Below are 22,608 nucleotides of genomic sequence, written 5' to 3'. Positions count from 1 at the left end.
TAATCAAAGTGTTGCTAAGAGAGGCTACCCTATCCTACCATGCAAAGTTTTAAAACACTGGTACATTCCTTCAGACACAGGCATGTTAATTTAAAAAGATTTCTTATGTCATGGCAATTCCCTGGCCTAATCTCCTGCTATTTTCTGTTTTCTTTCTGGAAATCTTTTCCAGACCTGTTCTTATCTTCCTTGAGGGAAATTGAACAGAACTTTGTAAAATATTTCACTATGGTTTTAAGCTGGGATAGAATAAATTTTTCTATTTTGCCATAGCTATGATATATTTTCCTGGCAATTCTGATTACAACAGCACTGCAGTGACTCTAAGAGCATCCCTTTTGCTGAATTTTAATATTTCAATGAAATCGTTTAAAGGAATTTTTATTTGGCCTGGGTAGATCTGCCCTAATAGAATGAAAAGGCCTTAAATAAGCAAAAACCTTGGTCGTTTTGAGCATTTCCTGAGTGTGGATAAGGAGAAGTGAAAAATCATCTAACATGACTTATTGCATAAATAGGATAAAGAGAACGAAAGGAAGTCGTAAAGAAAATTTAAGAAGCAAACCTAGGAACGTTTCGAACAGTATGTGCTCTTAAAAAGGAGGATAATCTCAATCTCATGAGAAATGTTTAAATATTTCATGAGTTGGGGTATTTATAACTAGGCTTAACCAAGTAAATAAAATACACAGACGAAATAATCTGGCACTGATAGTGAATAAACTAGTTGATTTGATTGGCTTTTTAGATCTTAAAATCCACTGGTCACATGAAACAAGAACAGATGTTTTCTTTTGACTTTAGCTTTGGGTGCTTTGGGTATTGTCATTTATGTGTAAAAGAATCAAGATAGTTTCATGATAATATTCTGTAAGTCCATTTGCAGCAGGCCCTTTGTCAGACAACACTGTAAAAAAAGTAGGCTTTCTTTTTTACTATGTGCTTTCCTTTTTACTATGTACTATAATTTTCCTTATAATTTGATAAAGTAATTTTGAGAAACAAATTATATACACAAAATTGTGGCATTTCACTCTATCTTCTAGGTAGGTTCTTGAAAAAGTGTACTTACAAAATAAAAGCAGGGACAGAAAGAGGTTGTATACTTGAGAAACATAGGAAAGATGCCAAAACCTAATTTGTGCAGAAAGGAAGTTTTGTTGGTGGTGGGGGCGGGAAATATTGTGACCACAGTTGAAACGTAACAAAAAAGACAAATCTGAGGGGGCAAGGGCTGGAGTAAGAGTGTTTGAGAAAATTGAAAGTCAAAATTCGCAGTTGAAGAAGCATGGGAACTGTGATAGGTATCTAATTGCTGTAGACCTTTTTTTCATTTCTTCTAACTTGTGCACATGCTCTAGAAATACTTGTATGTTCAGCATAAAGGACTGAAAGTCTTCACATTTTTTTATTCCAGTGATATTATTTATCTGACCGTATATCTGGTCTTGCCTAGTATATAGAAAAAAACATGATTTGTAAAATGACAAGGCAAGTTGACCAGAGACAAAAGAGGGAGGTTTGAAATGACATTTGGTCTTCCTTTCTTCATGCTCTGATCAGTAAATTCTATGCAAACTATTGCTAACTGATTACTGTGAAAAGGAAAAGAAATTTATTTCATGAGCTATATTAATGTAATTTACTGATTAAAACAGAAGAATTTGTGACCCAAATAAGATAGTTTTTTTTAAGAAAAATTACATAATATTTTAAACTAAACAATTGCCTATTACTCCTCTATTCATTCCTATATTTTTTGGCTAAATGCTCTTTGGTCATCTTTTTTTTGTTGAAAATACACGCAGCAAAACATGCACCAATTCAACTTTACGTGTACAATTCAGCGACATTGATTACGTTAAGTTGTACAACTATTCTCACCCTCCTTTTCTGAATTGTTCTCCCTTATTGACATTTTTTTTTTTTATTGACATAAACTCACTGCCCCCTAAGCTTGCTGTGTAACCTTTTGAGTTGCTGTTGTCAGTTTAATCCCATATAGATTTTACTTTAAAAGAGTACAATGCTCAAGGCAAACATTCTTTAATTATGCCATTGTCTTGTTCAAAGAGGACTCCAGGAGATATTTTTGGTATAAAGTTTAAAGATTATCTCAGGGCAATAGCTTTGGGGTTCATATACCCTCAATGGCTCCAGGAAGTCTGGATTCCATGAGAACCAAATAACGTTGATTAAAAAAAAAACTACAAACCTAATACCTGGTGGTGCAGAGGTTAAGAGCTCAGGCTGCTAACCAAAAGGTTGGCTCTTTTAATCCACCAGCTGCTTCTTGGAAACTCTATGGGGTAGTCCTATTCTGTCCTATAGGGTTGTTATGAGTCAAAATCGACTTGATGGCAATTGTTTTTTTTTTTTTTTTTTTGTAATCCGAATCTTTGGTTTATTTTTACCCTTTTCTTGGGAGAGAACTTTCTTCAAAGGACATGTACTGGAATGAAGCAAAGCTATTCTCAGCTTTATTCAGAAAGTTTCTTAGCTACGTGTCCCAAACTTGCAGAATTGCAATCAACTCTTAAGAAGCCTATTGAGTGCCAGATGCCTTTTCTATTACACACTCACTACTCTGTATACACAATGGGCAGAATTTGGCCAACTCTGATGAAATGTTTGCTATTGTTCAGCTCCGAGACTTTTAACACAATAAGTCTGTATTGGACCCTGTTCAGACTTTGCATCCTGTTTTCATGACTCTTCCCTTAATGATTGACCAGGTTGCTTATCAGGAAGATTTTTGGAATAGTTCATCATTTTACAAGTTCTGCAGCAGATTAATGGCTTTAGAGAAAGCATTTTTTCTTAGTATCTACTTTCAATTGTTAAACCTTGATGGCCTCCTTTGTAAAACTGAGAATAACTTACGTCATAAGATTGATGTAGATATTTAATTAAATGAGATGCTGTATGTAAAATGCTTAACACAGTATGCAGCTCTTAAGAAACACTTCCTAAAAGAGAGCTGTTAGAAATGAGGAGAATGAATATCACTAAATGTAATCCATGGAAATCCATTATTGTCTGGACATTTTCTTCCCACAAAATAGAATAAAGTGGTTTAAAGTAGATATTACAGAAGGCGGACTTGGTTACTCTATTGAGAAATGTTGTTCTCTCTTGATACTGGCTATCTAATTCCTTCTTAAAACATTTCTTGACTAGTTTGTTATCTCTGGTACTTTTGCATTCTTGAGATAGAACAGGTGCCTATTGCTGACTTTATTGTGGAGATAAAGGTAGAAGACCCTGTTTGGCTTATCAAGAAAAGACTAAAATCTATGTACACATGTCAAAGGAAAAGTAATTAATTTGAAATTTCAGTGTCACAGAGGAAAAATGTTGGCTAAGACAGAATTATCATCACAGTCTACCACATGCGATTTTCCATCAGCCAAAGTGAGCTAATGTGGAAGAAAACTCAAGCTTTCAGCCCGATTAGTGATGTAAAATAATTAGATAATTCTAAAATATATGGAATATCTTTTTTTTCCTGTAAAACCCATTAATATAATACTATAATAAAATTTATTTTAAAACATTGATTTTGGAATGAAATTTTTAGAAAAACTAAATGTAAAGAAAGTGGGTACTAAGTAAACTCCGCTTTATGTTTGTAAATACAATTATGATTGAGTAAAGGCATTTTCCCTATTTTAGGAATATGCTAACGCTGTAGATCCTATAAAAGACTTAGAAGATTCAGGAAGATTAGATACACATGCATGATAAAGTCAGAAACAAATACAAGGCTCTGTATGGTTAAGTTTAAGACATCACCACCTCACTTCCTATGCGTTGGAACTGTTGTCTAGGATTTCTATTAATGCACAATCAATCTAAATTGAAGTTGTCAAATCAATACTTGATGTATCAACTCAAAGAGCTTCAAGGTTTACAGAGAAAATTATGCTGGATAAAAGGAATTCACATGTGGTATGGAGTCCTAAGAAGTCATAATTCAATTTGGGAAGTCTGTGTGTCTTACTTGTAATGTGTTGTTACAGGTTAAATTTGAAACTTTCTATTCACCGCCTTTTTTTTTTTTTCGCTTGGAACTTGAGTCACCTTATTCTGCCCACAAACAAGCTGTGATAAAATACAGTACGTTTGCTCCAAAGCACCCTGGCTTCCATTACAAAGAACCATCTGTTCTTTGTTCAGCAGAAGAGCACAAAAGATGCTCTAAAATTCTGAGAACCAATCACTGAGTGAACCTGAAAGCTGGGTGCCAGTGTCAAGGGCCACTTCTTCCATTTATGTTGTTCAAAGTTAGGGTGATGTAGAAAGCTCACATATACATAAAGGGATCCATTTGGTTATAAGAGCTCAGTTCAAAAAAAGAAGCAGGAATGTAGATTTCAAGACTGGTTGGAAGACTTGAACATTTGCTATCTGAAAGGAAACATCACCCAACTGTATTTATTTTTCTATTATAAACCTAGTGTTTTGAAAAGTTTTCCTTAGTTTCTCTGGTATGGCTGGGTTCATAAAGGAGATCTACTCTCAGATAACAAAGTCCCCTGTATTTTATCTGGAATGAGTAATGATAAACTTGCTTTTTAATTGTTCAGAGAAAGGACTATTTATACTGTGAGTTGATTAGTTCTAAATAAATCTATGCTCTAAGCTACTATAGTGAAACCTGTGAGAGCTGGAACTTAATGGGCCTACCTTGGTTTTCCAGGTCCTACAAGCTTTTTGCCTTTAACAGTGTACAGCCTTAACCACTTTTATATTGCTCTCTATTAGTAGAAATAGGAAACCCTGGTGGTATAGTGGTTTAGAGCTACGGCTGCTGACCAAAAGATTGGCAGTTGGAATCCACCAGGGACTCCTTGGAAACCATGTGGGGCAGTTCTACTCTGTGCTATAGGGTCGCTATTAGTCTGAATTGACTCTACAGCAATGGGTTTTATTAGTAGAAAGTATTTAAGTTTTCCTTCTCTGACAGGTTTTTGCCTTACACAAATTCTGGCTTTCTCAGGTTTTACTATGTGTTTAAGAGTACAAGCAACATTTGTAGTAGAACCTCCAGGTATTAGAGCTTTCCTCACAACTCTTCAAGTCCTAGCTTTGGAATTCAGCATGTTTGTTGTATAACATACTTACTGGTAGGGTTTTTTGCTAAGCAACTGACAGAGAATCTATAAAGCATTCATCACAGAATGACTCGAGTGGGCTATTCAGGGGACAAGTTAGTATCTTAGCTGCTGCTCTGTCTTTTTTCTTTATTTTACCTGAAAATATATATTTTTTTATTTTGAAATTTGATCTGTTTTCCTCCAAATCATGGTGCTCTTGTTATTACTGTACATGACTGACACAAAAATGCTATGGAAAAACAATTCCACATCACTGAAAACTATACCCTCTCCTTCCCTTCTTTCTTTTCCTTGTTTTTGATGACCTTGGCAGTTTTGAGGAATACTGGCCAGGTATTTTGTAGAATGTCCCTCAGTTTGGGCTTATCTGATGTTTTTCTCATTATTAGACTGGGTTATGTGTTTTTGAAAGGAAGACTACAGAGGTAAGGTGTCATTATCATCACAGTATAACAAAAATATGTACTATTAATATGATTTATCACTGAGGATGTTAACTTCTATCATTTGGCTTGATCAGGTTAGAATCACTTTTTCTTGAAGATCATTAGAGCATTTTCCTGAGGAACTTAATGACGCATTCGTTATGGCTATAAAGAAACCAATGGGAAATGAGCCTTCGGTTTTTCCTTACTGTTGATGTTATGAGGCTGCTATAAATTTCTGAGTATTTAGACAAAAATAATTCCAGTTGATGGTAAAGATCATTTTATCTTTTTTTTTCATGTGTTGTAGGTGGGAATGAGATCCCGAAATCAAGGTAGTGAAAGTTCATCGAACGGGCATATCTCCTGCCCCAAGTCCTCTATCATCAGCAATGCTGATGATAAAAGTCTTTCAGAAGATGCGAAAAAGAAGAACAAATCAAATAGGAAGGAGGATGATGTCATGGCCTCAGGAACTGTCAAACGACACCTAAAACCATCTGGAGAAAGTGAACGGAAGAATAAGAAGCCTCTGGAGTTATCCAAAGAAGACCTCATCCAACTACTGAGTATAATGGAGGGGGAGCTGCAGGTAGAGTCCAATTTTCTCAACTATTGTTTCTCTAGTTTCTAAATTCTAAAAAGACTATGAACATATTACCCTCACTGGATTGTGGACTTCATAAAGAGACAATGTCTTTCCTGCTCATTTCCAAATCCCTAGTGCCTGGCACAAGTTTGCTCTGAATAAATATGTATTGAATGAATGAATAGGTACTGATTCCAACTTCAAGCCTATGTAGAAGCAGAAAATTTCTTCATTATATGACTTTGGTAATAATTTAACTTAGGTAGCAACACTTAGTAGATACTAAGTACAAACACTTAGTAGATACTTAGTTATCTAATTTAGCCATTGATTGTGGTTGAAAATGTATAAAAGTTGTAATCATTAAAATGGGAACTTAAGGTTAATGGTTACTTTTGCTTTTTCCAGAAGGTAGATGAGAGATAGAGATAGGTATATATTTATAACCCTGGTGGCATAGTGGTTAAGTGCTATGGCTGCTAACCAAAAGGTAGGCAGTTTGAATCCAGCAGACGCTCCTTGGAAACTCTATGGGGACAGTTCTATTCTGTCCTGTAGGGTCACTATGAGTCGGAATTGACTTGATGACAATGGGTTTGGTTTCTTCGGTTTATATATATATATATACACACACACACACACACAGAAGAGAGAGAGGAGAGAGAGAAGGTGTGGCTGAAATCAGTCTTGCTGCTCTACTCTTTTCTGATGTTTTCATAACTTTTAGCCTCAATTTTCTGTCACTTCATAGAAGCTAACATGTACACAAATAAACAAGGCATTGGATTGTGAAAAACCTAATGCTTTCCCAAAGTATTATCAAGTCTCTTATCTTATTAGATCCCAAGCAGAACATGGATATCATTATCTGGAAGTGGGGAAATGCTAACTTTTTTTGTTTGTGTGCATAAGAAGATGACTATTATTTTATCAGTGAGAAAAATGAGGTCCAGAAAGTTTAAATGGTTTGCTTAAAATCTCAAAGCAGGTTGGTAGAAGAGCTGGAACTAAAACCTATGTCTCCTGATTCTTGGTTTGGTGCTCTTTCCAAAAAGGAGCCCTGGTAGCACAATGGTTCAGCGCTTGACTACTAACTGAAAGGTTGGTGGTTCGAATACACCCAGTGGCTCTGTAGGAGAAAGGCCTGGGGATCTGCTCCTGTAAAGATTATAGCCTAGAAAACCCTATGAGGCATTTCTGTTCTGTCATGTGGGATCCTATGAGCTGAAAATTGACTCGATGGCACCTACCAATAACAAGCTCTTTCCAGTGCCAACCTCCTTGAATCAACCTTATCTCACTGCCATGAGTCAGGTCCTCATTTTCAGGCCATATTTTTAGGGATCCAGGAAGAAGTTGAAATTCTTCGAAGTTTCTGAATCATGAACAACTATATTTCTGGAGGTTGGGGAACTCTAACCTTTTTTGTGTGTATGTGAGAGAAGGACGACTTAAGAGTGGAGTTGCTGTTTTTCTTTCTATTTTTGTTAGTTTCTTAGCTCACATGAGCCGCTAAGGGAATACTAACAATTGAATGAAATGAAAGGTTTGTTGGCTTACTGGTACTGTTGGCATCAGAGAGGTTATTTGCGATCTACCCTACACTAGGGTGGGCCAGTCTGCTCTGTTCCTGTTCTCATCTGTGTGTGCACATAGATAAGGAAACCCCTGGAGTAAAGAGATATATAAAGCATATAAAACCCTTGTTTAGAAAAACAAACAAATATGATTGAGCTTACCAGGGCACATTTGCATTTCCCAGCAAGAGATGAAATTTTCCAGAGGGCCACCATTACTAAAAATAGCTTTGCCACTCCCAGAAGTGTAGTTAACGTTTTGCCTACTAACATTTATTGTGTTATGAGGCAGAATATATTACTTCAAATTTTTTAACTGCCTCCAGCCCCCAGCTATTGACCTGAGTGGAAGGTACAATAGTTGCCTTGGGAACATTCACAAAACAATGCCATCAGCTCACTTCTTTCCAGCTCGTGGTGGCTTAGGTGAAGCCTGTGGCTTTTCCAGACTCTAATTTCTACAGAAGGCTGTTAATCATGTTAGTACCCTGGAAGATATTCAAGAATCATGTGACTCTAGTGTTCATGGAGGTGATAGATATGGTTCCAGAGCCTAGGCGTGCAAAATGTAAGCCCGTACACCCGGAACATTAAAGAAATTAGCCAGCAGGTCTCCAGTGAAATGCGTTTTGCTTTCCATTAATTTTTATACATACAGGATATTTTATCTTACACAATAGATGTACTCCTGACAGCTATAAATAAGCAAAAATTTTTAGATATTTGTGGGGGAGACAGTGGAGGAAAAAGGAATGAAGGATGTGGTATTTTAAGGAATTCCATGGTGAATTCATTTGCAAAGCAAACAATCTCCTATACCCTATACACACACACACACACACACACGTTTTAAGTATATGCACTTGAAAATGCAGATGTTGCAATATTAGATTTGTTTAAAATGAGAGTGTTCCTATTTTACAGCTGTAGATATATGTTCTTGTAGTAGACATTTGTTCTGTTAGCATTGTCACATGAGTGGGGTGTTGTAGCTAAGAATGGGAGGTGGCTGGCATTAGCAAATGTGAGTGGGCTGGTGAAAATGTGGCAGCCACATGCCAGGTTTGCCAGCCTAGAGATAAGAAAAAAAATCTAGAGCTGGTGCTGGGAAGATAGGCAGGGACATTGCTCACGAGGTAAGTTACTTCAACTTAGGCCCATATGCCACCTGACTTGACATGTATAGAGAGTTTAGTGAGTTATCTCCCAAATCTCTGAAGACTACCTATTGCTCTCCCTTTGTGGGTGTCTGAATGTGACTACAAACAAAAAGATTGGTGGTTCAAACCCACCCAGACATATCTCGAAAGTTAGGCCTGGCAATCTGCTTTTGAAAACCCTTGAAGCCTTGAAAACCGTATGGAATCGACTTGATGGCAACTAATAACAACAATAATAAATATATGACTCAAATACCCTTATGCTGGAGGTGGTGTTCCAAGGTCGTGTAAAATATTAGGGCTGACAGGTATCTTTTTAGGTGTTTTATCTACCTCCTTTATATTACAAATTTAAAACCAACACTTAGACAGGTTATTTGATTTGCCCAAGTCACATAGCAATTTAATTAGAGTTTGCTCTAGATTCACCTCTCAGTTCAATTAAACCATTTAAACCATTTATACTCTGGGGATATTCAAGGGTGGCTGTGGTCCAGCACCTTTATATTGATTTCCCGGTTTCCAGAATTTCTCTGAAGTAGACTCACATTGCAAACTTGGGGGCCAAAACCATTTTGTGAAAAGATGAGACTTTTTAGGTAAAATAAATTAAGGGACGTTTCTTTCACATGAGGGTGGTGGAGTGTGATCTGAGCTTTGAAGTTTGGTGAGATCTTGATGGGGAGAGTAGAGGGAGGCAGGGATGCAACATGGCAACACAAGTTGGGCACTACCCAACCCTAGGAGCTCCATGTTCACTACTCTATAAGTGATGTGTGCTGGAGTTGTACAACAGTATGGCCTTGGAGGATGGGAACTACAGGTCAAAAGAAGTAGGGTAACACACAGAGAAATGGGCTTGTAATATTGGGGAGATGAGACCAAGATCAAGTCAGCCTGTAGGAGATGTGCATGGAAGTAACTTGTGGAAAAGGAGGAGATGAAGGACCACTCAGGCTTTCCATGCTGATTTTCTCCTCAGACTCCTTTTTTGATCTGTCTCATTTTCTCCAAGTCCATATCCAGGGCTTTGGACATTGTAGGCAATTCTTATGTGTTTTCTGAGAGATGAAACTAGGCTGGTACACCAGTTGCCTGCCACTCTGGAATCTGTTGAGTGATCTGTAGGAATTTGTTAAGTGAACATTATAAATAGCACATTTATTGTTCATACAGACTTTGTAAAATTTACAGATTTGATTTTTTTTATTGTTGTTGCCAGTTTAGGTATCCAATGAACTCCAGAGATGCTCTTTTAATGGACATGTATTAGAAATGAAGTTGCCTTCCCAGGGAGTTTTGTGTTTTAAGAAGTCTTTCTAGAGCCAGTGATGTCATGACCCTTGTTTCGGGGAGGGAGGTCTTCCAGACTTTTGAAGCCCCATCTCAGCAGACACAGGTCTGTCATCTCAGCACAATGACTGGCTGGTATTGTCCTCATAGAAGCAGCTGGGGTGGTTTCCATTATTACACTTCCGTCACTGGCTGCTTTCAGTAACAAGTACTTTCTAATAAATTGGAGCATTGTTTACCTCTGGGTGAAAAACTGGTTATATATTTCCCAGGCTAACAGAAAATAAGAAATAGTACACCCAGGCCATCACTTTGGGCATCATGATTAATTTCTCCTTGTATTTGTCCAAAAATAGCACTTGGGAGACTGTTAAGAAGCCAGTCAACTTGGCTGTACTAAAAATAACAAAAGTTCAAAGGAAATGGTACTGACATCAAAAAGCCATAATACAGAAAACTTGGTAAAAGGAAATTCTTGTAAAATGATTTAAAACAGGACATAGATTAATTCTTTTTCTTGGTGGAAAATTTTACCCATTTTACATAGTAAATTCCCATCGTATATTCACGTGGATATATTTTAGAAAAACCAAACTCAAATTGAGCTTTGTCATTTTTCACTTTTGTAGCTAGTTCTTCATTCTCTATGCGTAAGGAGGTACAGAAAAAATTAGATAACACAACTAAAGCACCACTATTCCATCTGGCTCTGGTGTTCACCATGCTAGGTCAGAGACAGGGTCACTGAGACACTGAGAAATCTATCTTCGTCCTTGGTGACTGGCAGAAGGCAGCATTATATTTTAAAGATGATTTATGAAATAGATAATGTGCCTATGGACTGTTAGAAGCTTTCTATATTCTCTCCTTTTGGGGTTCATAGGCATTTTCTTTACTATAGCTCATTAGTTTCTCTTTACCTCCCTACCACCCTCTATAGGTGTGTCTTTTATCTGCATTCTTTCTCACTAAGAGAGTTTATCCATTCTCAGGGCTTTAATTAATTAACTCAAAATTGATTAATCTTACAAAATGTAGGGCACATTACTGTGCTCAAGTTCTGAGTAATACAAAGATGAAAAACAATAATACTTGTACCTAAATTTTGATGAGCTCCTACTATGTGCCAAGAATGGTTTTAGGCACTGGGCATTACAGCAGTTGTTAAGAAAGAGCTCATGACCTGGTAGGGTACATCATCTAGAGGATACAATGTACAAATTTGTGTAATTGAAATACAAATCATGGTAATGCAAAGGAAGGAAAGATTATTTTTTACCTGAGGAGATGAGGGAAAGCTGCACTGAAGAGTCAGGCCTTAAAGAATGGGTAGGTTTTAGACAAATAGAAATGAGTGTAGGGACCCACATGAGCAAAAATCAAACACAGAGTGGGTAGGAAAGTGTGGGCCATATTCATCTGAATACTTTGGCTTTGATGGGGAAGCATTTGGTGGAGGTAAAACTACTTGACACTCCAGTTTGGACGGTACAAATAAAACATCCAACAAAAGAACAGTCAGAATGTATGAGTATCATGGTGGAGGGGGGGGCAGCGGAGTGACGCAGAAGCCAAGGGAGTCAAAATTGTCAAGAAGAAGAGAGAGGTTGGGACAGTCAAATTATCAGAGGTCCAGCCTTTGGGTTTGTGAATCTGGAGATCATTGTGAATGTTTGCCAGAGCAGCTTCAGTGATGCTTAAGCCCTTTTTCAGTGGGTTAAGAAGTGAATAGAAGTTAAAGAAATAGAGTAACACATCCTGTTGAAAATCCAAGTGTTTAGAGAATCAAAAATCTTTTTTTTTTTTTTTGTGAGAGTTAACCAGATTTACTGGATTTTGACCCAGCCAAAGAGGGTAAATCTCCCTCTTCTTTAGTGTAGCAGTAAATTCCTTGTCTGGTACAAAGTAGGGCCTTAGATGTTTGTTGACCACCTGATGCGAAATCCCCTTGTTGCTTTCTTCTTTTTTTTTAGACTTTTAGTGAAACATGGGGTCATTAAAAGGTAAAAGGCTAAAACAAAGTGACTTGAATACCAAGTCTTACAGGGAAGTGTGGAAGAATCCAAAAGGTTTGGTAGTTAGCCTCATTTGTGTTGACTTTGAGCCTCAGTTTGCTTCCCATCTGTATAAAGAGAATACTTCCTACCTTTTGGGATTTTGTGATTTCTCAATTTAGCCAATATAAGTGTTATTTAGAGAAGTTTGGATGAGAAGGGCAGAGAGAAATACAGAATAGTAGTCAAGGAAAACTCAGGTCAATGGAGTGTTTTTAAAGATGAAAGAGACTTCACTGTGTTTGTGAGTTGGGTGTTACAGGACCATAAAAAAAGCAGGATTAAGATATGAGAAAGAGCAAGAGTTTTTGATGAAGTAAAGGTTTGGAGGAGGCAGGAGGAAGGAATCAAAGGTATGGTTTAGGGGTGACCTTGGTTTTGACCTTGAAAAGGAGGAGATCCTTCATCTTTTGTGACAGAGGGAAGGAGGAAAGAGGAAGGATGGGTTCGTAAGTTCCATAAAAGTAAGTTCTTAGCTGAAAGGTGGGGGGTTGAGAAGGATCTCCCTAAAACTTCAGCATTCTCAGCTTGGTGAAAACAAAGTTATATTCTGCTAAAAGTGAGGAGGCCTGGGCCAAGAGCTCTGGTTTTGAAGATGACTGCGTACATGCTGAATTGTTGCTGAGGGGAATGTGAGAAGAATGTGTTTATGTATAAGTAGGAGCACTGGTGAGTGGAGTTTACGATTTACCAAGGAGAGAGACTGTGTATTTGCAGTCGCACTAGTCTGCTTAGCAGCTTGGAATAAAAAAGGAGACATTTTATAGCACTGGATCTAGGGTTGGGGTTTTTCCAAGCGGGTGCAGTGGGAGGAGAGAGGTACATGAAAGCGGAGTGTGTTGGTGAGACAGTGTCCAGTTAAGAACAGATATTGGAGTTGCTGATCAAGTCAGTGAGAGGATGGAAATACAGGAGGCTGGGCTATTTGCATGTAAGGTTTCAGTGTAGTACAGTGCAGTTTTAAATATGTAAGATCTTGGGTGTGGCCGTGGGAGTGAAAGTGAAGGCAATTGAAATTTATGAGGCCAAGGAATGGTGTAAATCTCCCATACACAAGTCAAAACCTCATAGGATGATGGCAGGCTTTGGAGAGAGAACCTGTATACTTCAGTAAGTATAAAGATTGAGGTCTAGAAGGTCAGCAGGTAACTGCTGCCAGATGGCTTTTTCTAAAGTGTTTATCTGATTATGTCATTGAGTTGTTTAAGAATTCAGAGGAGGTCCCTAGACCTTATCAGATTGAAATCAAAATTTCTTAGACTAGTTTTCAAATGCTATTCATTAACTGGCTCTCTGTTAGCTATTAAAGCTCATCTTTAGTGTTCGTCAACATGACCATTCCTATCCAATCAGGTAGTGTCTACATTCTTCCCCAACCTAGCCATGACACATACACTCGCACACATAAACCCCAACATATCCCCATTCTAGTGTTTTTTCCTCTTCTTATGCTTCTTTATATTTCTTCCACCTTCAGAGTACTTACAAGATAGAAATTCAGGCTCTCTAGGAATATTCAGGACATGTGTTTGTCCTTGTTTTGTCTCATACTTCCCTCCCATACCAGTCAATATTTCTTCTAGGAATCACTCAAGGCTTACCTCCTCTGTGAAGTGTTCTCTAACTACTTGCTCCCTGACAGTTGTTTTTCTTCTGCCCTGGAATCCTACACTATTTTAACTCCAGTGTGGACAATAACACTCCACACAGGCATGTACTCTAAGTATTTCATGTACTTATATCTTGTTACCCGAAACAACTTCCTGAGGAAAGGGGCTTCTTTCGTATGTCTCATTGTACCTAGAAGAGAGCTACACATATAACTGTCAGTCTGTTAGTAACTGATGACTAATCTCAAAATGTCATAATATTTACACACCTTATGAGGTAGGTCATAATGATTAATTTTGAATGTCTGCAAAACAATTTGAACTATACAGAGAAAATGAGAGTGCCATAGTTTATATAATGTTATTACTGAATTTACAGTAATGGCCACAAATATTTACAATGGTACTCCTACTACAATACTATGATCTTCTTTCTGTCATCTTTAGTAAGAGATGCCATGATGTCATTGGAGACGGTGATAATCAGTTCAGATGGGATTACCTAGTGCAACTACGCACAATAGGCTTATCCTACAAGGGCACTATTTATCATTTTTTTCTTTAAGGTTGGATGTTCTTCTCCTAAATGGGTTACATTGTCCCATGGTAAGTTCTCCCCCTGAATCTCTGTACTTCTGAAGAATGAGGCTTTTAGCCACTGTCTATGGCTTTTTAAATTGATGACTCACCTGCACTTAATATGCTCCATCTTTAGAATCCTGGGTGAGGTCACCCTGAACAAGGCTGCCCAGTGAAACCTCACACCAGCAAAATGGTCAACACGCTGAGAATGGTATGTCTTTGCTAAGTTTAGGAGGCAGCAAAGAGACAGGTTGCTTTCTGATTAAAATCAGGACCAGATTTGAATCTTTGTTGAATATGATGCTCTAGAATCTCATGTGTCCAGTAGTATTGTCAGTATTTTGGCAAAGAGCTTTGATGTCTGATTTTCATTATTCAGACAGAATACTTTTAGTGTTCCTAATAGAATCAGAGAGTTGGCATCTCTTCAGTGAGAATAATGTACTCATTGACACTGGAGAGGAGAACCTTGATTTTATTGAGAAAGGAAAAAAAAAAAAAAGTCTTAATAAAGAAAATATCCTATAAATCTTTTTGTTATTTTATGAGCCTCTGGAGATATGATAAAATACTAAATAGGGTAATATGTGAAAGATTGAGATTCTCCCCTTAAAAGTCTGAAGGCTGCATTTTTCTCAGTGAAGATGGTCTCTATTGATTTAGTAAACAAAATTATTTTTAAATATTTCTAATTTTTTTCTAAATATTTCTAAATTCTAACTTACCTGTGTAAATGTTTCCAAATTATTTGGGCTTGTGCTATTGTCAAATGGAGCCATTTTCAAATAAAATTAGAGTTTTCAAATAAAATTAATGTTTATTTATACAAATAAACATTATGAGAAATGTATGGTTAAACAGAGTAGAATTTAGGATGTGATGAACTTGTGATTCCAGAAGAACTTCCAGAGGAAGATACCAGGTAGAACACTGGCAGGTCTGAAGCTCAGGGGAGAAGTATTGTCTAAACTGCACTGTCTAATAGAACTTTCTGTGAAAATGAGCATGTTTTGTATATGTGCTGTATGATGGTAGTCACAAACCACATGTGGCTTGTGAACACTTGAAATGTGGATCTATGGCTTAGAAACTGAATTTTAAATTTTATTTAGCTTGAATTAATTTAAATTTTAATAGCCATATGTGGCTTGTTGTTGTCAGGTGCTGTCAACTAGGGTCCGACTCATAGCAACCCTAGGTACAACAGGATGAAACACTGCCCAGTTCTGTGCCATCCTCACAATCATGGCAATGTTTCAGCTGATGGTTGCAGCCACAGTGTCAGTTCATCTCACTGAGGGTCTTCCTCTTTTACACTGGTCCTCTACCTTACCAAGCATGATGTCCTTCTCTGGGGACTGGTCCCTCCTGATAACAAGTCCAAAGTAACTGAGACAAAGCCTCGCCATACTTGCTTCCAAGGAGCATTCTGGCTGTACTTCCTCCAAGACAGATTTGTTCGTTCTTCTGGTAGGCCACGGTATATTCAATATTCTTTGCAATATGTCATTTGATTCCTTGACTGCTGCTTCCATGGGCATTGATAGTGGATCCAAGTAAAATAAAATCTTTGACAACATCAATATTTTCTCCATTTATCATGGTGTTGCTTATTGTTCCAGGTGTGAGGATTTTTGTTTTCTTTATGATGAGGTGCAATCCATACTGAAGGCTTTAGTCTTTGATCTTCATCAGTAAGTGCTTCAAGTCCTCTTCACTTTCAGCAAGCAAGTTTGTGTCATCTGCATAATGCAGGTTGTTAATGAGTCTTCCTCCAATCCTGGTGCCACGTTCTTCTTCATATAGTCCGGCTTCTCAGGTTATTTGCTCTGCATTCAGATATGTGGCTAGTGACTACTATATTGGACAGTGCAAGTACAGAGAAACACAGTACTTATCTGAAGAGACCATAGTTGAAGCCAAAGGCTAGAGAATGAAGGGAAGAAGACAAGGCCAAGGGCAGACACTTAGAGAACACCTATGGTTATGGCTGAGGAAAGGGAAAAGAACTGGTCAAAGAGGATGGGAGATGTGATTAAAGAGAAAGGAGGGAGATCAGAACAGTGATGTGTCATGGTTACAGGGAGAGGAGAACTCCCTGAAGACATTTGTAGTTCCCAATGCTGCTGTGAAGCTGGAAGATGAATTGAGATCAGGGCATTTATGGAACTGACGTTTAGAAGGTGAGGGGTTGATATGAGATTGCTGGGTATCCTGTAGTGTGTGGACAAAATTAACTTTTGAGAAGTTTATGGATAGAGAAAGATGTCACGGCTGTATCTGAGGGGAGAGTAGGGGCAGGAGAAACTTCCTTTGTTTTTGGCGATTTGTTTTGAAAAGGGACACTGAAGCAGGTTTGTATATCTTAGGTACAGATTTCTCCCTTCATAATCCCCTTTGTCCCTTTCATCCCCCACAGACACTTTGATATTCTATTTTAATTTAGGAGATTGAGGTCTTCTCAGCTTTTACCCGTCTCAAAAATCTCCGTTCATTGGCTTCCCTTTCTCTCCCATCCTTTTCACTAAGACAGAAATATCACTTTTTGTCAAGGTTAATCATGTTGACTTGATCCTACTGCCTTCCTGACTAACTTACACACTCTTCTTTTACCTTTTCCTCCCCAACCCTTCATCTTCTTCACTCCTAACCCTGCTAAAACCAAAATGTCAAACCCGTTGCCATCAAGTCAATTCTGACTCATAGCAGCCCTGTAGGACAGGGTAGAACTGCCCCATAGGGTTTCCGAGCAGCAGCTGGTAGATTTGAACTGCTGATGTTTTAGTTAGTAGCCTGAGCTCTTAACCACTGCAACACCAGGGTACCTCCTATTCCTACTAAAAAAAAAAAAATTCCTACTAAAAAAAAAAAATTATTCCTACTGAAAAAAAAAAATTCCTACTAGCTCTCCCATATTCACCCGCTGGTTGGAGGCATGAAAACTTTCCATATAAAGAAAGGGAGCTAGATTGATCAAAGCTTGGGGTCCTCTAGACCTGGAATTACTGTCAGCAAGGCCTCCATGCTTCTTCCACCCTCCCAGCATCCCCCTCCCCCAGCAACTTTGAACATGGACTGTTTAGAACCCTTTTTTCTGATTTTTCCCTGATTGCACACTTAAACTTTGCTTCTCTCCCTCCTCTATAATCAGTTACTTTTATCCTCACATAGTTAAATTTGTCTGTCTTTTTCTATATTGTTTGACTATTTTTAAAAAGACTTCTACTTGTCCATGTCTTACATTTTAAGAACTGTTTTAAATTATATATTCCTAGTGGACACATACTGCCTATAAAACACTTGATAGATGTTTATATAAGCTACTTTTTAGTTCCAATTGGTTGATAAGAAGGCATTTTTAAAAAACAAATAATGAATTAACATGTTTATTTTTTCTGGAAGTATTACATGTTAAATTCAGTGGATTGGCTTTGGCAGGGCCTTCATCCAAAGAGTATGGCTGTACCAAGGAAATACCAGGGTGAATATTCTGGCTTTGCCTTAGTATCTAGCGTCTGTATCACTTTATATAAATTTGCTCCTTGGGTGTGTTAGGCCAATACTAGTGAGAGAGCTAACCCTCAGCCAGGAACTAGATGGGACCCTGCCTGAGAACATTGCTACCATCATCGTCTTATTCCTGATGAAATGATAGGATGCCTGAGATTTGTTTTAAAATGTTTTAAAACCCCGGCCCCCAGGGAGTAGAAGAAACAAAATTGGCAAAATGCTAATAATGTTGAGGATTAATGGTAATTATATTATTCTGTTTACTTTGGTATATGTTTGAAACTTTTCCAGAATATAATGTTAAAAAAAACAAATAAAATGACATATGAAATGAAGAAAGAAAAATAATAATGTATGCTTTCCTTTCTGTGTTGCCTACTATGTGCCAACAGCATCATTATTTTTAATACAATAACCCTAAAAGGTTAGAAGAAGAATAAGTGAAGGCTCAGAAGTGACCCCAGGGACACCCCAGTAGGGTATACCATGCCATTCTGACTCCAAAGGCAGTGTTCTTTCCATTCAGCAAACTTACCCCAGGACTGTAGTATAGCATTGTTTTAGCATTTTGCTTTTTTTTTTTTTTCTTCATCCCACTCTGTGCTAAAGACTGAAAGCTAATGCTTTTAAATCATGTTAAATCAGTACATGTGTATTATGGGCCTATTATTTGACAGAAAAATAATATATTGCTTTTATTTTAGTGGCCCAAGTGGAAGAGAAAACTCTCTAGAAAAGAGAACGCTAGTCCACACATAAGGAGAAGATTCATCTACTCTTTACCAACAGGATATTTTTCATACAAAAAACAAATTTTGAAGTTTCTAAAACTTGAGATACTTTTTTATCTCTAAATCATGGCTTGAATTGATTTTTAGTTTCTCTTCATGAGTCAGTCTCATCCCTAACACTGCATCTTTTTTTTTCCTCATTCTTCTCCATGGGATTTTACCAAACTGAACAATAGAAATCGCTTGTAATTAACCCAATCATGATAGATGCCATGAATTGGTGATGAAAACATGGAAAAGTAAAATTTTAAGTTAGGAGCATTTTTCTATTAATGCGTCATGAAAACTTTACAAAAAAATTTTTTTATAGTCATTTAATTTTTCTATGTATAAAATGGAGACCAGCATGCCTAGACCATGGTGCATTTAAACTGATGGTGTCCAAATAAGTGAGATGTCAAGGTTCTGACACTGCTTACAACCTTTAGCACCTTGACATTATTCACAACCTCTGGGCCAGCCTTTAGCCTCTCTTTTATTCCCTTCTCTCTTCTGAACAATTCCGGTGACACTCCTGGAGGTTACTAAGGAGACTTAGTACATACAGAGTGACCTTTTCTTAGGTACTTCCTTCCTCATGATCTCCTGTTCTTTCTGCTCCATTGATCCTCAGGAGCCCTTTCCTGGTGCAGTGTTTATGGAGGGTATGTTTTCAACCTCACGTGATCTGTTGCATCCTTGGGTTTGCCAGGTGGGGTTACAAGTACAGACAAGGTGGTGGGCTATTTTTCTTTGCAAAGCTAACCAGCCCATTTTGGATCTGAAATCTGACTTCAGAAGTACAATGTCCGCCAGTCATAGAACAGCCTCAAAACACATGAAGGGCTCAAAGGGACCCACGTCATACTGCTGTCAACAGAGAAACGTTTGTATCCAAAAAGTCTGTATTTAAAAAAGAAATCAGGGAGGGCACTGAGGAAAGTTGTTGAAACTATAGCACTGTAATATTAGTGCATAATTGAAAGAAAGGACATAAACTCTAATTAGAGTATTATCAGCTTCGGTCTTTTGGGCTAAAACATAACCATATCTGTGGGCACAGCCTTTGGCTTCAACAATGTATACGTTTGTTTTGGCAGAAAAGAACTTCTATTGAACTTTCAAAACAGCAGCCACCACGGTAATCTCTAGCAATACTTACCCCAATGTTAAACATTTCCTGATCAAGGGCCTGAAAGGAAAAAGGAAATGATGTGCACAAATTTTAGCAGACTCTCTGCACATTGGCAAGTCCATGGCTCTATGGGGAATAGTTAATTTATGAGAAAAATCAGCTTTAAGCCAAGGGTTTGTGTGTTCCTAAGCAGATGTAGGAAATGGTCTCACAGGCTTAAAACCCACACTTGCACCAATGAAAGTTAATGTCCCTTAAACAGTGGTGTTACTGTTACTGAATCCCTGAGATAGCATGTTGTAGCTCCTACCGTCTTAGAATAATGAAAAGAAGAAAGTGTGTGTGTGTATTTTTAAAATAACAAACTTTTTTAAAACCTGGGAACAGTGTTTGAGACGAATTGTGTTCTGAAATAATCAAAATGTGCATGCTTTTTTTCTAATGGAGTGTGAATTCCTGGCTTTGGAGTTTACAAAGAACAAGCATTTGAGTACAGATAAGATCAATGCTTCATACAGAGAATGAGCTCTGAGTATTTGTTATCTTTGCAGTATCTGACCTGACTTCTTTATAAATGATTTCAGCCTAATATGTCAGCCTGAAGTACCAGGAATGCTGACTGTAAAATACCCGGGTAAAGGCCTTGCCTGAAAAGAAACTTACACATTCTGACTGGGAGATACTACCAGGCCACCAAAGTGTTGAGCATTGGAAGCTCTGAACAATGCCCTTCCACCTTCTCCAGAGCTATAATTGCTTAAGTGCGAGGGATATAGGCTTCTCCCTGTTCACCTGTGAGACAGGACACAGGCGATTACGGGAGCCCATCCCATCCTGAGTCTCTCACTGTAATAGGAAGCCTGGTTGCAGTGATCTTCTGAACTTTCACGGATAGCACACTGTTGCCTACTCACGGCAGAGAGGGGATCAAAAACCTAACCGTTTGTTTTTTTTTTTATAATTTTTATTGTGCTCTAAGTGATAGTTTATAAATCAAGTCAGTCTCTCATACAGAAATTGATGTACACCTTGCTATATAATCCTAACTGCTCTCCCCCTAATGAGACAGCACACTCCTTCCATCCATTCTCTATTTTCATGTCCATTAGGCCAGCTTCTGACCCCTATGCCCTCTCATCTCCCCTCCAGACCAGAGATGCCAGCATAGTCTCATGTCTCTACTTGATCCAAGAAGCTCACTCTTCACCAGTATCATTTTCTATCCCATAGTCCAGTCCAATCCCTGTCTGAAGAGTTGGCTTGGGAATGGTTCTTGTCTTAGGCTAACAGAAGGTCTGGGGACCGTGACCTCCAGGGTCCTCCTAGTCTCAGTCAGACCACTAAGTCTGGTCTTTTTACAAGAATTTGGGGTCTGAATCCCACTGCTTTCCTGCTGCCTCAGGGGCTCTCTGCTGTGTTCCCTGTCAGTAGTCATCAGTTGCAGCCAGATACCATCTAGTTCTTCTGGTCTCAGGCTGATGTAGTCTCTGGTTATGTGATCCTTTCTGTCTCCTGGGCTCATAATTACCTTGTGTCTTTGCTGTTCTTCATGTTCCTTTGCTCCAGGTGGGTTGAGACTCATTGATGCATCTTAGATGGCCACTTGCTAGCGTTTAAGACCCCAGACGCCACTCTCCAAAGTGGGATGCAGAATGTTATCTTAATAGATTTTATAATGCCAGTTGACTTAGATGTCCCCTGAAACCATGGTCCCCAAACTCCTGCCCCTGGTATGCTAGCTTTCGAACCGTTCCGTTTATTCAGGAAACTTCTTTGCTTTTAGTTTAGTCTAGTTGTGCTGACATTGCCTGTATTGTGTTGTCTTTCCCTTCGTCTAAAATAATTCTTATCTCCTAGCTAAACAGTGAAAACTCCTCTCCCTCCCTCCCAACCTCCCCTCTCTCGTAACCATCAAAGAATATTTTCTTCTCTGTTTAAAATGTTTCTTGAGGTATTATAATAGTGGTCTTATACAATATTTGTCCTTTTGCAGCTGACTAATTTCACTCAGCATAATGCCTTCCAGATTCCTCCATGTGATGGGATGATTCAGGGTTTCATCATTGTTCTTTACTGATGCGTAGTATTCCATTGTGTGAATAGACCACAATTTATTTATCCATTCAGCCACTGATGGGCACCTTGGTTGCTTCCATCTTTTTGCTATTGTAAACGGTGCTGCAATGAACATGGGTGTGCATATATCTGTTCATGTAAAGGCTCTTAATTCTCTAGGATATATTCCAAGGAGTGGGATTGCTGGATCCTATGGTAGTTCTATTTCTAGTTTTTTGAGGAAGCGCCAAATCAATTTCCAAAGTGGTTGTAACATTTTACATTCCCACCAGCAGTGTATAAGTGTTCTAGTCTCTCCACAGCCTCTCCAACGTTTATTATTTTGTGTTTTTTGGATTAATGCCAGCCTTCTTGGAGTGAGATGGAATCTTACTGTAGCTTCAATTTGCATTTCTCTAATGGGTAATGATCATGAGCATTTCCTCATGTATCTGTTAGCTACCTGAATGTCTTCTTTAGTGAAATGCCTCTTCATATCCTTTGCATATTTTTTAATTGGCTTATTTGTCTTTTGTAGTTGAGTTTTTGCATTATCATGTAGATTTCAGAGATCAAGGGCTGATGGGAAATGTCATAGCTAAAAACTTTTTCCCAGTCTGTAGGTAATCTTTTTACTCTTTTGGAGAAGTCTTTGGATGAGCATAGGTGTTTGATTTTTAGGAGCTCTCAGTTATCTAGTTTCTCTTCTGCATTGTTAGTAAAGTTTT

The 22,608-nt window shown here is 38.1% G+C and overlaps 1 protein-coding gene across 11 annotated transcripts in view; it reads left to right on the top strand.

Moving 5' to 3' along the window:
• FILIP1 (filamin A interacting protein 1) overlaps positions 1–22,608 on the top strand; it is a 244,741-nt gene that overhangs the window by 104,567 nt on the left and 117,566 nt on the right. For all 11 annotated transcript variants that reach the window (XM_049895773.1, XM_049895764.1, XM_049895754.1 and 8 more), the window contains one exon: positions 5,856–6,137. In XM_049895773.1, coding sequence (XP_049751730.1) covers positions 5,856–6,137 — 282 coding nt within the window. The remainder of the gene's footprint in view (positions 1–5,855; positions 6,138–22,608) is intronic.

Source organism: Elephas maximus, chromosome 1, assembly GCF_024166365.1.
Source record: "Elephas maximus indicus isolate mEleMax1 chromosome 1, mEleMax1 primary haplotype, whole genome shotgun sequence".
NCBI classification, from domain to species: domain Eukaryota; kingdom Metazoa; phylum Chordata; class Mammalia; order Proboscidea; family Elephantidae; genus Elephas; species Elephas maximus.
The sequence above is the reverse complement of the archived record's forward strand: the minus strand, read 5'-3'. Positions and strand labels throughout refer to the sequence as shown.